General features: G+C 40.0%; 1 protein-coding gene and 1 long non-coding RNA gene across 2 annotated transcripts; one reads left to right on the top strand and one right to left on the bottom strand.

Moving 5' to 3' along the window:
- Window positions 1-998: 998 nt before the first annotated feature.
- LOC124630054 lies at window positions 999-2598 on the bottom strand. Its single transcript, XR_006984372.1, has 2 exons — window positions 1610-2598; window positions 999-1193 (listed from the first exon to the last, which is right to left on the bottom strand). It is a non-coding gene; the product is annotated as an uncharacterized LOC124630054 (long non-coding RNA).
- Window positions 2599-13858: 11260 nt separating this feature from the next.
- LOC124629702 lies at window positions 13859-15703 on the top strand. The gene has a single exon (XM_047163214.1). The coding sequence runs from the start codon at window positions 13859-13861 to the stop codon at window positions 15701-15703; it is 1845 nt and encodes a 614-aa protein (XP_047019170.1).
- Window positions 15704-15964: the final 261 nt, after the last annotated feature.

Genomic DNA, 15964 nt, shown 5'->3' with positions numbered 1-15964 from the left:
AATATAAAAAAAAAATATATAAAAAATATGCCTACAAGCATGTACTATTTTTCGTATTTCTTTATATGCTATACTAACGTCATTCTCCAGACAGAAAAGTACAATTACAAACATAGACAAAAGACAACATTTCCACAGCATCGCTCAAAAAATATAACTGAACAAATAGAACCTCAACTTGTAAGAGAAATGCAAAAAACAAATGAGATGCTAAAAGCCTGTCCTCAGCAGCATAATGTTATAAATTCCCTAGTGTTCATTAAAACCAAAGACTTGTTACGTCATAATATAGCACTTTTGCTTTTAACAGTTATTTTAATCACTGTTAAAATGACACCGTGGTGGACGTGACTAGGCATAGATGTGCCTATTTTGCAGTTTAGACTTAATTAGATATTATCATTTAAATAATGAATAGGGTTCCTCGGTGAATTCGTAATAGAAACGGTTCCTGACATGAATCTTAATTATTATGTTGTTGTTAAGGTATGAAGCTAAGCGTTTGGCACTTTAGAAGTGGAGACTGGGTGACCCTTGAACTTTTGAACTGTCATATTTTGCTACAGTTCTGTCTAACAGCCAGTTTCTTCATCAAAAGTTAAAGCCAAAGTAAAAGTCAAAGTAATGTCTAAAGTAAAAGTAACGGTCAAATTCAATTTTTCTATTAGTTTTGCTGTCACTTTAGCCTTGAAAAAACGAATTTGACCGTTACTTTTACTTTAGACATTACTTTTACTTTTACTTTTGATGAAGAAACTGGCCGTTAATCTTTAAATGTTATAGTTTATTAAAAATGATCAGTCAGATTGTCGGATTAGTTACTAAAAAAGGTTGAATAGAGAAGAAATTAACCAACGATAGATGAATGGATTTGATATACGGCATGTAGTGGAAGGGAGCGAATTTTAGTTAGCGTATAACATTTATGAAGGTGGCGATAAATAAATTCGAAACCAGGCAAGATGAGAAACAATGTGGGTTTATGAATAAAGGAAACATTTTACTACTTAATATTTTATTGAAACAAAAAAGCATATTATTAATACTATACGCGTTTAGGATTCACATTTTTTTGTTGGGTTTAAGTCTGGCCATTCGGATCCATCATCCAGAATACATTGGTATGTAGGACATTTTACACTTGTATCGTAAATAACCCTGCCCTCGTAAGATAGACATTCTTCAACTTGTTCCTAAAAAAAATAAAGATTTTATATATATCATAATGGTCACTCTTGGCTGTTCAGGTCACTAAGAGAAAAGGCAAACTTTGAGAAAGGGTCATTTTACTACTTGGAAAAAACATAATTTTGCAACTGTGCCGTTTTAACTTGTTCTAGAATCAGCATGACTTTTACGGCTGATTTTCGGCCGCTTTTTTAAAAGAATTAGCCAGTTACGTAGGTCATATAGGTCATGAACAAGCATTTGCGGAGACATAGCAGAACTCTCTTCATTTAGCGGCTAAACAGGGAAAAAGTGAATTGGGAGTTATCTAACGAAGAAATCTGGGATGGTATCAATAATTACATCAAATTGGTATAATTATTGGTAAATAATATAGGTAGATCTGATATCTGATTGCAAGGAAAAATTAAGAAGCATTTACCTCAAAACTCTTTTCTCTTGGCTTGGCTAAAACAACGAGACTGCCAATAAGAAAAATACTCAGTATCAATGTAAACCGCACCATTTTGCTTTTCTGGAAATTCATCAATTTTGGGTTAATAAATCACAGACATAAAATAAAATTCTGAAATTAAAAAGTCACATCAATAATATGTAGTTTTGTTTTGAAATGGATATAGGTAGGCAATAACAATAACCTCAAAAAATATTTATTGAAACTGGAAGTTGCTTCAGGTGTACAAATTATTGCATTTTATTTTATTTACCTAGTTCGCACACCAGGATAAAAAGTAGGTATCTTAAAGTAGGTATCATAAATAGCCCTCCTCGATAAATATTTTATATTTTTTCCCCCTTAATTCCTTAAATGAATGCGTTCCAACAAACTTACTCTTTAGCTACAATATTCTGATTTATAATATTAGTAAAGTAAAAAAAGAACTCATACTTGTATGTACTAGATACCTTCAATTGAACCTATTTTCCGTTCTTGTTAAAGTTGGTTACTCACCAGTGGTGTGATGTTATCGTCACAGAAGTTACAACTATTATGATAATCATTCTAACGTATTCCTGGTACTTAAATATTTATAGTCTATTTAAATTATTCTAAATTCAAGTTCTATATCCAATTTAAATAAGTCATGGTTATTAATATATTGTTCGGCCCTCTACAAGGTCAAAATCTTAGAAACGGTCAAAACTATGTCTCAAAACTATGGAGAACAAAATGACTAGCGGAGATGTCATAAAGCAAAATCTCCTTAGCATTCGGGGGATGAGGAATGTTACTAGCTCCGAACTCGTACGCCTTCTTTAGAACTCGCCCATTATTTTCAAGATAAAACCACAAATTAATCAAGACCTTGACAAATTGGTTCTGATTTGACAAGAAACCCAAACGCCTCGTTAGTTCTGGTAAACGATCACGCGTACCGTACATTACTTGACCTACTAGACGGCGCCTATCCTAGCCAGTGTTAGGCAAATCAACTAATTTATTCAATCAATTGATCAATCATGATTGATCTAATCATGATTATTTTAGTCATGACTAATATAATCATAACTAACGAGATCAATCATTAGTCATGACTAAATTCGTTAATCGCAAATGGTCAATCATTAGTTTTAATCATGAATGTGTGACTAAGCTCAATGCACAGGTGTTGGTACACTACACATACAGGGTGTAAGGATCAGCTGATCGAAGACTCAGGCCATCATCTTGAGTAAAGCATTGAAGGAATTAGGTTCGGAAAAAAAAAATTGACTCTGCAGCCAGAAAAAATTTAGACATATGCGACTCGGCAGCCAATTTTGTATGGAGATGTCAAAAATTCTTTTAATTTCCGAGAACAATTTCTTTGTGGACTTTGCTCAGGAGCATTATCTGAGTCAGTTTTCAGGGGCTGTACCGTACACCCTGTATCAAACGATTGATTTTCTCTTAGTGCCTTACGAGTATTTTACCGGGGCATGTATTTATCTGACCATAAAAAAATACTAAATTTAACTAAAACACTAAAGTCTAACCTAACCTACTGTAACGTTTTGTGTGCAATTCAGTATTTTTTTAAGATGCAGAAAAAAAAAAATACTTCACCCGGTATTAAAAAATATCAATCATAAATAAATAATCATGATTATTTGATTAAGATTAAAACTAATCAATCGTTAGTCATCACCTTGTGATTAAACTAAATAATCATTAGTCTTCAATCATAACTAACACATTCAATCATAAGTCATCAATCATTAGTTAACTAAATTTTGCCCAACACTGATCCTAGCTTCCTTGTGGCATATCCACTACCTTTCCTTCCTCTGTGCCCAAAACAAATTTTAATTTTCACGCATTTATTTGGTACTTATGGGTTATTCATATTTAAAACTTGGAACAGGTACATAATTATTTACGCATTTTTTCGAAAACCATGTTATTATCATTAGGTATACGAAAACAAGTTTTGCGGATGGAAAAAATAGTTCCTCAAGAAATTGGCTACCTAACACTGTTTTTATACCTACGATCAGTACGTATTTTTTGAGATGATCAAACAAACTTTTTATGTAATTACATTTTCATCATCCTCTGAGCCTTTTCCCAATCATGTTGGGGTCGGCTTCCAGTCTAACCGGATTCAGCTGAGTACCAGTGCTTTACAAGAAGCGACTGCCTATCTGACCTCCTCAACCCAGTTACCCGGGCAACCCGATACCCCTTGGTTAGACTGGTGTCAGACTTACTGGCTTCTGACTACCCGTAACGACTGCCAAGGATGTTCAATGACACCGGGACCTACAGTTTAACGTGCCATCCGAAACACAGTCAATGGTGTCTAAGACATACTTAGAAAGTACATACAAACTTAGAAAAGTTGCATTGGTACTTGCCTGACCTGGGATCGAACCCGCGCCCTCATACTTGAGAGGTTGGTCCTTTACCCACTAGGCCACCACGACTTTTTTTTTAATTACATTTTATGTAACGCTATTAATAAACATTAGCATAAGTGTTAACATATTATTAGAACAGGATTTAATATACATAATTACCTACGCTATTGTAGAAAAAATATGGTTTGCGTGGATAACCAGGAGCACCTCTTGGAGAAGAGTAACATGAACTTTTAAACTTTTGTAAAAGACCAAGCCGCTAGTGGCAACCAAACTGTCATTTGTCTAAAAAAGTTACGAATTTAAAAAAACTAGCGAACACTTGAATGATCATCTCCATAGTTTAGCTTATTTTATACTGAACTGCTTTTGTGGTCTTGTAGAAGTTGTGTTATACAAAACATTTAATAATTAACGACTGTACTAAATATTATTATATTAAAACTAGGTAACTAAAATCTGACTTATCTGAAGACCACCACACTTTGAAATATGGAATAGGTACAAGCAAGTTTCAAGATTCGTTTAGCATCAGCAACTCACGTTCGCATTTCAAAATCAATATATAACAACGAAACCAATTTACAGGTCTGCAATCTAACACCCAAACATACATACATCGCCTGTTTCATATTATTGGTCCTATTCATCTCCTGCTGTCATTACCTTTGAATATCGAGCTCATTATCCATCCTTTTTACCCATTCCCCACACAAAAGAGACGGCCGATTGCGAGGGAATTATACGCAATTTCATTGACTAGAAATGAGAATACCGCTTTCCAAGTCTAGTCTGTTAAACGGGGATATTGAAATTTTATAGGCAAAGAGCTTTATCCTAGAGATTGATTAGGTCTTTTTCTCATATTAAAAGCTTTTGTCTCAGTATTTTATGCACTGATTTAATGCGAAGAAAATTGGTTTTTAAGTGGCCATATTGAAAAGTGTCTGCGTTTGGAGTTTGAGATATTTTTCAATTTTCTGCTCTGTAATTGATAAAATGTTGCGCGGACGCTATCGGTGGTGACTGGCTGTCAGTCGCGTTTCCTTTGGCACTTTTCAATTGAGGTATGAAATTAGAAACTGAAGTACAAAATTACCACAACGTGATGAGGAAGTCCTGTTTTCCGTGACATGTTGACTGTATATAATGTTTTTATTTTCAGAAGGAGGCACATTGTTATTTAAATGTTTAATTATAAATAATACTTATTTTTAATTTTTTTCTGTCTTGTCAAATATATGTTCATAGCAACCAATTGAATTAAAATTACTAGGTATATTAACATAGCATTCCAGCACTGTAAATGAATAATTGATCATGCAGAACATTAATCGTGCGAGACGACTTGCGCTTGGCCGGTATTTATATATTGCAATGTGATGCGTGCATTTCCTTAGCAAGTCTAATCTGTCTGTGATAGAGGGTTTAGTTAATATTAGTAATGTGAATGTGACTTAGTCTATCTGATTGTTAGGTGCCACTGGCAAAATGGCTAATATACTTTATAACAAGAATAGTTTTCGCCAGTGGTTTCACCCGCTTACCGAAGGAACTACTTCCCGGTAAAAAAATTGCCTATATAATATTATTCTGATGATACCGACCGCTATTAGTTATTCTAATTTTGCGTCAAACAGAAGCAAACACCCGCATAAACTTTCGCGTGTATAATAATATGTATTATATTTTTTATCGTCTACTTAGTCCTTCAGTTAAAACGAGCGTAGTGTTAGGCCTCTGCCTCGAATTTTGCGGGCAGCGGGCGGCGGCGGCGGCGGCGCGGGAGCGGCAGGATCTTACGCGTATAATCAAATGGACCGGCCCTCGAATACAGCGGCGCGGGAGCGAGCGGCGCGGCGGCGGGCAACGAGCGGTGCGCTCCAGTCAAGCGGTGACCGCCCGCGTTGGGCGTCTGCATTGTAGGCATAGTGTTATACATTTTTTTTGTGACGTATCAAAATGTCTTCGGACGTGCAAGAGCTAATTATTTCGGCCATCTTTGAGAGGACACCCATATGGAACAGCAAACACAACAGAACACAACACTACACTGCTATATTGAAGCGCGATCTGCCCGCTAGTTTCGAGAACAGGTATGCGTTGCCCGCCCCGCTCCCGCGCCGCCGCCGCTGCCGCCCCGCTGCCCGCAAAATTCGAGGCAGAGGCCTTACACTGTCGCTCTGCTTAAAAAAGTATTTTAAACATAATATAATTCCAGACTTTGGTATACCCAAAATCAATTTTTTCACACATGGAGTTAAAGTCAAAGTCAAAATATAGTAGGTTCATAAGGTGTTACAAAATTTCAGTTTGTTTGGTATTCAGTCATAACATAATGACAAACATGCAAGTAGTAAAGTCTAGGTTCCTATTTACATTTTGGAAACTTATATTGTAAACATTCTTTTATAGAGTAAAAGGATTGACAATTAGCCATCTTACACCTATGTTACCTACAAACAATCGAGTAATTATAGTATTCTAACATAACCGTGAACTAACACGCATGAGCGACCACTAACAGACTTGAACCCGTTCTAAATTTTACTTACTATCGTTTACTTCCTTCGGGAACAAAGTGTGGCTTGTATGCACCGAAGTCACAGTAAAATGATTAGTGCATCTAAAACGCAGGAAAACGAACAATGTTGCGTTTCATAGAACCCAGTATTTGTATTTCGTTGAATAAACATCCGTAGTTTTGTAATGTCGTAGTGGACCATACATTGAAATATTATTGATCATTCATCATACCTTCTCATAGAGACCAAATTTTAATTCGTTATTTTTTTTTTCAATATAAATTCGTTCATTCAAATATATTATAAACTAGCTTCTGCCCGCGACTTCGTACGCGGATCCTGTCCCTTATACCAGCGACTACGGGGTTAGCAAAATCAAAGATCTGAATCGTCTGATGTTGAATTTAAAGGGCCCGTTGACGGGAAAACAACGGAATACGCAAAATCATTCGAAACGTTCTATATATTTAACTTTTGTACGTCAACGGCAAAAGCACAGCAGACTAAACAAAACGCTAAGAACTAAAGCGCAATAGGCGTGACCATAGGGATAAAAGTAGTGATTCTAATTAGTCCGCATTTAAGTGGTTTTTCTGAACGGACCCTTAAATAACAAAGTAGTGGTGACCTAGTGTTTAGAGAACCAATCTCTCAAGTATGAGTGTGTGACTGCGATTACAGGTCTGGCAAGTACTTGCTAATGCAACTTTTCTTAGTTCGTATGTACTTTCTTAGAATATTTTGGACACCAATGACCGGTTTTTGGAGGAGCTGTCATTTCTAGTGTGTCCCGGCTGTCAATGAACATCCTTGGCAGTCGTTATGGGCAGTCAGAAGCCAGTAAGTGTGACCAGTTTTACCAAGAGGTATTGGGTTGAGCGGGTAACCGGGTTGTGGAGGTCCGATAGGCAGTCGTTTCTTGTCAAACACTGGTACTCAGTTGCATCGAAGCCGACCTTAACATAGTTGGGGAAAAGGCTCTTGAAGTAATAACAATAATAACAATGAGATTTAACGCAACAAAGTCGGAGAGCTCGTGATGTCACGTCTATGTAAAATTTGTGCTAAGAAGTGACTTAATACAAAATTCAAGCGTTTTGTATCTTCCTTGTTCTTTGTTTGTGAAAGAAAAAAAAACAATACTTGTCCATTATTTTAGGGTTATCTAAAAGACGGACTATTACTTTCTTTGATTCACCATGCTTATTTTGTATAATTTGTATCAGTAAACGTGTCCGACTCGCGAGACAATGAGTAGCATATTCTTTACTTGAGAAGTTCTCTAGACATATGGATGTAGATGCGTAAATATGCCAATGACGGAAGCGCGCTTCGCGATCCGATGAGATTTCCTCGGAGCAAGTAGCAGACTGATGTTCTCGAACAGCATCAAGTCCTTCCAAACGCTCTTCGGTATATCTTTGGGATCTTATGATTCTCTCCCTAAGAACATTGGAAAAGATTCGACCCATGGTAATAGTTTTATTGTGAAGAAGATACCTGATCAATTAAAATCTAGCTGACTGCCCCCTCGCCCCCCGCGGTACTGAGTAGGCTACCCTGTCACGAAGATAAATGAAAAAGAATACAACACTCAAATAGCATTAAAACTCGAACATTCATTCTATAAAGTTTTGTAGTAAAAGAGTAAAATTGACGATGATATACCATCACCATTGAAAGTCTGTCCTAAACTATTACCGCCTTCACTGCTTGGAGGTACTTCCAGCTTATTATATCACTATACAGTGAAATTAGAGATAGCTTTCATTTCCACATCAGTTATTTCTGATCTTCGATTCTCATAAGTCAACAGAAAATATACATCAGATCGAACAACTTTTGCTAAAACGTCATTTCAAGTGTAGTAGGGCACTTGGAGTTCAACTTGAGATGTTTTAGATCTTCGATTTTTGTAAGTCAACAGAGAGTGCTCATCAGATTGAACAACTTTTGCTAAAACGGTATTCCTATGTATGCTATTGTGTAACTGGGCTCTTGAAGTTCCACATCAGGTGTTCCAGATCTTCAATTTTTATAAGTCAATAGAGAGTGCTTATCAGATAGAACAACTTTTGCTAAAACGTCATACCCGTATATGCTACAGAGTAGCTGGGCTCTTGGGGTTCCACACCAGGTGTTTTAGATCTTCACTTTTTATAAGTCAACAGAGAGTGCTTATCAGACAGAACAACTTTTGCTAAAACGTCATACCCGTATATGCTACAGTGTAGCTGGGCTCTTGGGGTTCCACATCAGGTGTTCCAGATCTTCAAATTTATTCTCTCAACCGAGAATGCTCATCACGTGGAACAATTTTTGCCATGGCACCATTTTTGTATCTCTTATAGTTTTGTTGATCTGTTGCAGTTCTGCACCAGGTCTTCAAGTTTTGAAGATAAATTATAGCCTATATGTTGCCCAGACATTATACCGATACAACAAAGAAAAAAACATTGAAATCCGTCCAGTAGTTCCGAAGATTAGCGTGTACAAACAAACAGACATACAGACATACAGACATACAGACAAACAGACAGATTTTTTTTTTTTGGATTTGTGCTCGATTACTGTTTCTGAACTCCACTCAATTATAATTTTTTTATTATATTCAATGTACAGACAAAGTTTTTTTACAGATTTATTATATGTATAGATGGTCGAAAGACCGATCGCATGATAGCAAACATGAAAAAAAAACGTAATTAAAAAATAAACAATGTATACTTGGGGTAAAAATACTAGGAAGAAAATAAATGTTTCGTCGTCAATACATATAGCTGCATCCGGTTAGACTGAAAGCCAACCCCGACATAGTTGGGAAAAGCTTAGGCAGATGATAGTACTTTTACAATTTCCCGTTTTCATTATTTTTCTACTACCTATGAATGGATAAAAAAGCCTCTATATTGCTACCTAGGAAGGAAGCTATGGAGTTTTATGTCCTAGACAGTGAGCTGACGCGATTAATTGATCGATTGTGCTCGATACAGAATTTTACGTCCCATATTAATTAGTCAATCCACTTAGGGCCTAGTGGTTATCGAACATCTGCTATTGTTGTCTCCATAAAATTACTGATGACTTAAGCTTGGGTTTCCTAGGAAAGCGGTGCCGTCATATAGCGGCCGTCATATTACGGACGCAAATAGACGGTCGTCCTTACGGTGATGACATGTGGAAAGTTCCACGGCCGTTTTAACACACCGTCATAAACTTTTTGTTAGTTGTATCATACTTACTAACCTGTTTTATTTAATATTTCTCAAATTTCACGACACCAATTCTGTTTTAGTTGACTTTTTCTATAATCTTTACTTTTTATATTATATATTGCTTCGTGGTTACGAACGAAATCTATTAAAATTTCGTCGTCCTCGCTGCTCCAAGAGTTGTAACTAATTTTTGACGTTGTTCCGAAAAAAAAAACACAAATACGTATTAAAAAAGTTTCACCGCTTTCAATAAAACGTTCACCAAACTATCTGACACCGTCAAGACGGCCGTCATGCAAATGGCGGCACCGCTTTTTGAAGTTACGGCGTCAGTTACCGCTCTCTAGGAAACCGCCCCATTTTGTTTACATAGACAACGTTCTGGTGACGTCATTCACCGCTGTATTACAGCCGCTATATGACGGCACCGCTTTCCTAGGAAACCAAAGCTTTATTAAACCGGAAGAAATTACTATAGGTATCCAAATAATGAAAAACTTTAGAATAATTTACTGAATGCGTGTGCATTGAAAATTCTTTAACCACAAATGCAAGCCTCATTTCAACCAGTAACTTAACCCTAAAATAACAAAGGCATTTTATTGATGACAAATCGTGAATAATGTGACAAATAGGTCTTAAACCAAGTGAACAAAAGTGCCGACAAAAGATGTGCAATAAACTCGCTAGCTTATTGACCTACAGCTTGATGTTTAATCAAGCAGGCACGGTGGCACCCAGCCAAGGAATTCCTCAGTAAATAAAAACAACTTAGGTAAATGTCATGCATTGATTGACGGAATTGGTATTTGAAGTATCTGTGTCGCGGTTGATTTGTGGCCGTTGGAGGGTCACCTACCACGGTTAGGCCTCAATACATTTCTTATGGCTTAAACATAAACATTAGGTACATTGACTAACGTATTTTGACGACCTCTGTGGCGCAAAGGTCACCAAGCCGGACTGCCGAATCTGAGGTCCCGGGTTCGATTCCCGGTTCGATCGACATTTGTGTGATGAGCATGCTTGTTGGTCGTGGTCTGGGTGTTACAATATGTATTTATAAATATGTATATATGTAGCTATATGTAGTTTATCAGTTGTGTTAGCACCCATAACACAAGTTAATTAATAACTTAGCGTGGGGCTAACCGACCGTGTGTGAAAAGGTGTCCCGACATTATTTATTTATTTAATTTATTTACTTACATTATTTTTTTGTCAATTACCAGTACGTAATGCCTAAGTTTTTCCAACGGGACAAACTTTTCAAGGAATTGCGAAAGCAACTAATTGCTTTAACAGTTAGGTACCGCTTGAGCATGTGCTATGGTCAAAGATCACGACATTCGCAGTAAGTCACAGCGACAATCACGACTTTATTACCTAGGCACCTATTCGGCTTTAATTTGTTACTTTCAGTTTCATTTTAAATGTTCTTAAAGATATGCAACATGTTCGGGGCTGAAGGATTGTTCGAAAGAGTTACCGCGAACATGATGGGTTTTAGTCAGTAAGAGTCTGACACTCCCTCACGCTGCACCACAGCTGGAGGAGTCATTTGATGATTTCCCATAAAAAAGACCAAAATGTTAAGTTCTGCTGACTTTGTATGTACTGGTATATTCTATCTCAAATTAAGCGTATCAATATTATGAATAGATTAACGTAAAATTAAGATTCTTACTTCATAACTAGTTTCATTAAAAGTTGAGTGTTTTTTAAATTTGCCAATAAAATTATCGATACGAACTAAAACTCTTCACACATTTATCTGAACGCAATCAATTGCGAACAGTACAGTACCTAATAATGTATCCTATTCCTAACATAAAGCAGTTAGTACATATTAATATTATTGCCGGCAAATAGCACCCCCTCTATTTGCTTAGGCACGTCAATAAGCGGCCATTTTGTTCCATGTTTGTTCAAAAATCAGCGTAAAGAGGAATTTCTATGTGTGTTCGCAAATACGTGTGTTTGTTCACTTTTATATTGTTTTTAGAACAAAATTTGTTGGCGATGTCCAATTGTTTGTTTGCTCCTGTGGCCTAATATTAGTGTTTGATTTTTAGCTATTTCAACTGTAAATGTTTAAGCTTTCGGCAATAGGTTTGGTTTGGTAGTAGTTTTTCTCTGAAAGTTATTTTTTAAAGTTAAAAGATTCGTTTAATTTACCTACTCTTATTGGGTAGGTGTAAAATCTTTTGATTACATTTTGTTGGAATTATGTGTGAAAATTCTCATTAATGTTGAAATCGTACTGATGTGGACCTTAATGTCTCGAAAGCCCAATTTTTATATTTAACCTACTCATCAATAAAGGTCATAATAACCACAAACCCAAAAACAAAACTGACGTAACCGAACCCTTTCAAAGGGTTACCAGAAAAAAATAGTTTTAAAAAGTCTAAATATAATAAACACGCACTGTTTTTACTTTTAGTTTACAAGAAGCGGCATTTACAAAGTAACCTGAGGTTCATTGACTCAAATGTTATTGTTACACCTTGATAGAGTTCGACTATATAAACACGGGCGATCCGTTTGTCTGTTTGTTTACAAGCTGCGCCGACGCAAAGTCTTGTGCCGATTGATCCACAGTTGAAATGGATGAACGTTAGATGTCCGTATCGAAAACTTTACGTTTGAAACGAATGAATGGTTGTAACGTCTGATGTAACAAATGAGGAAAAACAGAACCGTATTCAGAACATAGATAGTGGATTTTCTTGGTAAAGTTATTATGCGTTATCTGTAAAATAGCAGGATTAAACCAAATTAATGTTCGACAAAATTGATCTACATATAATTACCTATTGTCATGTTATCATTTATTTTGTGCCGATTCATAGTATTTTTATAAGTTTAGCATTCCTATAAGTGAACCTGCACGGACACATGAAAATATGTCGAAGTCTTCGACTTAATGTCAGTTACAGAATACACACATCTCCCGTTGCAAGAACATCATCATGCCGATTACTTCTAATCTCTTAAGATCTCTTCAGCAACATGATTAAAACGTCATTTCATCAATGTAACAACATCAACGCTGATGCTTCAAGAAACTAATAACTTAAGTAAGTAATCTCAGTAAGTAAACTGAAACTGAAAAACCTCACTTTCCGTCCACACATAAAGAAATGAGGAACCTATTGCTAACTATATGCGCTTCCTAGATGATACACTCTTATTTCTCAAGAGATGGCGTTTTTAGGAATTTTCTGCGTGAATTATTTTCAAAACAACTTGACAGCCGACGTTGAAACACGCATGTTTGTTTTGATAAACAAATCTGAACTGTAACACTACATCTTAAGGTTTAATTTAGCATCAAAACGTGTTTGTTGAGGGTTTAACTAGCCATGGTTCTAACGGAATTTCGCTCAAAAGAAAACTATTTTTATTTCAAAGTTTACATCCATATTTTAATGAAAAAATTCCAGACGTGCTACCGTATTCGTAGAACCTGTGAACGTACTTTAATATTACATTGGAAAAACTTTCAGGTAGGATAATAAAGCATTTTTTGTGCATCAAAGGAAATAAAGTCCTCTATCAAATAGGATTCGATAAAACATAGTTCTGACAATGGCTATTTAAAATTGCATGCATGCGACAGCCGGTATGCGAGGGCAGCAAATTTTTGAATTTAGCTTCAACGTGTAGGAAAATAAAAGAATAAAATTTCCCCGTTCAGCATAATGTAGAATTCTGCTGGACATCGGAAAATATGCAGAAGTAATACCGTTACGTTGCATCATTTGTTGAATTTATAGGTATTATTTGTAGTACCAGTGCAGAATTCAACTTTGATGTTAAAAGCAATTATGAGTTTAGCATAATATCTTGGGGGTCCCCCCACAGCGTTGACTTCCACGTAGTGACCCCTGGGCAACGCCGCGCCTGACCACCGTAACGGAGTGGCAGGCCGGCGGCTAACGAACGCTGTGCGTCGAAACGGTAAAGTCCTGTGTTTCGATATTGTCGGTGGCAATGCCACGCCATTCGAGGGCCGCCTCCGGGCGCTGTCTCCCCAAAGGCCCTTCTCAGGGCCAACCCAAAGGCCCTTTTCAGGGCCAAACCATGGCTCGAGATGTTTCGGCATCAGAGAGCAGCCGCGCACCATCCGCGGCCAGTCTCTTGAGGGATAGTGACATCGTGTCGACCGATTTGTCCGACACGGAGTCACAAATGAGTGAAACGAGCGGCGTTACAACCCGCCAGACGAGGAAGAGGGCCTTCTTCAAGCGCGGCTCCGAAGGCTCATCAGACGCAGCTGAGAATCCGGCGAAGCGGGCGGTTTTACAAGCCGATTTGGAACAGCCAGCGCGAAGATGCAGAGCCAAGGCCAGCCACGGCGCCTCCAGTGTCCTCTACGCGGACCACACAGTGGAGGAAATGGAGCTCATGGCTCTGGAAGATCAGATGGAGATCTACGAGGTAGCCTCCAAGGCCTCCAACTTGAAGGGGACCTTACAGAAGGCCCTGAAATGCCGGGCAGCGAGCTTGCTCGGCATTGTTAAGGAATTGGCGCAGCGCACCACCTCCGAGGAGACGCGGCAACTGCAGGCGAAGGTGGATCGCCTGCAGAAAGAGGTGTCCGCGCTGCACGCGCGCGTTGCCGAGCCCACGTCTCGGCCCGAGGGGATGTCGGAAGGTCCAGGACCTATGCCTCCCTCCTCCAACCTTGAGGATATTATCCGCAAGGTAGTCATGGAGGAGAGGGCCTTCACCAGGGCCTGTCTCGCCGGCATCGAGGACCGGCTCCTACCGGAGAAGCGACTACGCCCTCCACTCGCGGCAGATAAGGCACCCGGACGGATGCCCATCGCACCGGGGCCCTCAACGGCCCCAGCCCAAGCTATGCCCCAGGTGCTAAAGACCACCAAGGGCAAAGGAAAGGGCAAGAAGACGTCACCGGCCCCGACTGCTCCGACGGTCCCTCCGGAACCAGTGAGGGAAGACCCAATGCTGCCCTCCACCACCCCTTCCAACCAGCCTTGGATTAAGGTGGTACCAAGGAAGCAGAAAGGGAAAAAGTCGGCTCCTGAGCCCCCTGCAGCCAAGCCTGCAGTTTCAGCGGACAAGAGGAGGAAGCTCGCTCCTCCTCCAAGAACTGCAGCCGTGTTAGTGACATTGACCCCAGAGGCAGCGGAACGAGGGGAGACATATGAGTCCGTGCTGCGGCGGGCTCGTGCAAACGTCGACCCTGCGGAACTCGGAGCTGGCAGGGTCACGTGCCGGAAAACCCAAACAGGGGCCCGAATCTTCGAGTTCTCGGGGGCCCAACGCGGCACCAAGGCGGACCTCTTCGCGACGAAGCTCCGAGAGGCTATCTCGGATACGGCCAAGGTCGTGAGAGCCGTCAAATGTGTGACCCTTGAGGTGACCGACCTCGACGACTCGGTCACTCAAGAGGAGGTGGTGGCAGCAGTTGCGGCAGCGGGGGGCTGCCCTGTCGCATCCGTCAAGGGCCGAGCCATTAGACCTGGCCGTAGGGGCATGGGCACTATGAGATTAGAGTGCCCGGTCGTAGTTGCCAAGGCGCTTCTGGCTAAGGGTCGCCTCCCAGTCGGGCTTAGCTCGGGTGGGGTCCGAGTGCTCGAGGATGCGCCGATGCGCTGTTTCAAGTGCCTCGGCATCGGGCACACCCGGCCTCTCTGCCCGTCCACTGCCGAGCGTGGGGAATTATGCTTCCGCTGCGGAAAAGAGGGGCACAGGTTGGCCACCTGCGAGGCTGCCAACACGCATTGCGCAGTATGCGCTGCCAGTGGTCGTCCAGCTAACCACGTGATGGCGGGCAGGGAATGCCGTCCGCCACAAAAGAAGGGCAAACCGCAGGCACCGGTGCGGCCTGCCGCTGCCGCCGCCACTGAAACTCCAGTTCCAGTGCCGGCCACCGAGGGAAGCGCGATGAACACCGACTGATGGCTGGGCATCGACGACGTGTTCTTCAAGCCAACATCAACCACTGCAGAGCAGCCCAGAGCCTGCTGGTCCAAACCTTTGCGGAGTGGTTGGTGGATGTGGCGGTTGTCGCTGAGCCGTACTCTGTCCCTGGCAGCTGGCTGGGAGACGACAACGGCTCGGTTGCATTGGTGGCGCGGTCTTCTACGGATTCCCCTCCCCTCTCGCTCTTAGAGAGGGGACCGGGATACGTGGCCGCCTCGTGGGGTGACATAGCCCTTA

The sequence above is a fragment of the Helicoverpa zea genome, chromosome 4 (genome assembly GCF_022581195.2).
Source record: "Helicoverpa zea isolate HzStark_Cry1AcR chromosome 4, ilHelZeax1.1, whole genome shotgun sequence".
Classification (NCBI taxonomy): Eukaryota; Metazoa; Arthropoda; class Insecta; order Lepidoptera; family Noctuidae; genus Helicoverpa; species Helicoverpa zea.
The sequence above is the reverse complement of the archived record's forward strand: the minus strand, read 5'-3'. Positions and strand labels throughout refer to the sequence as shown.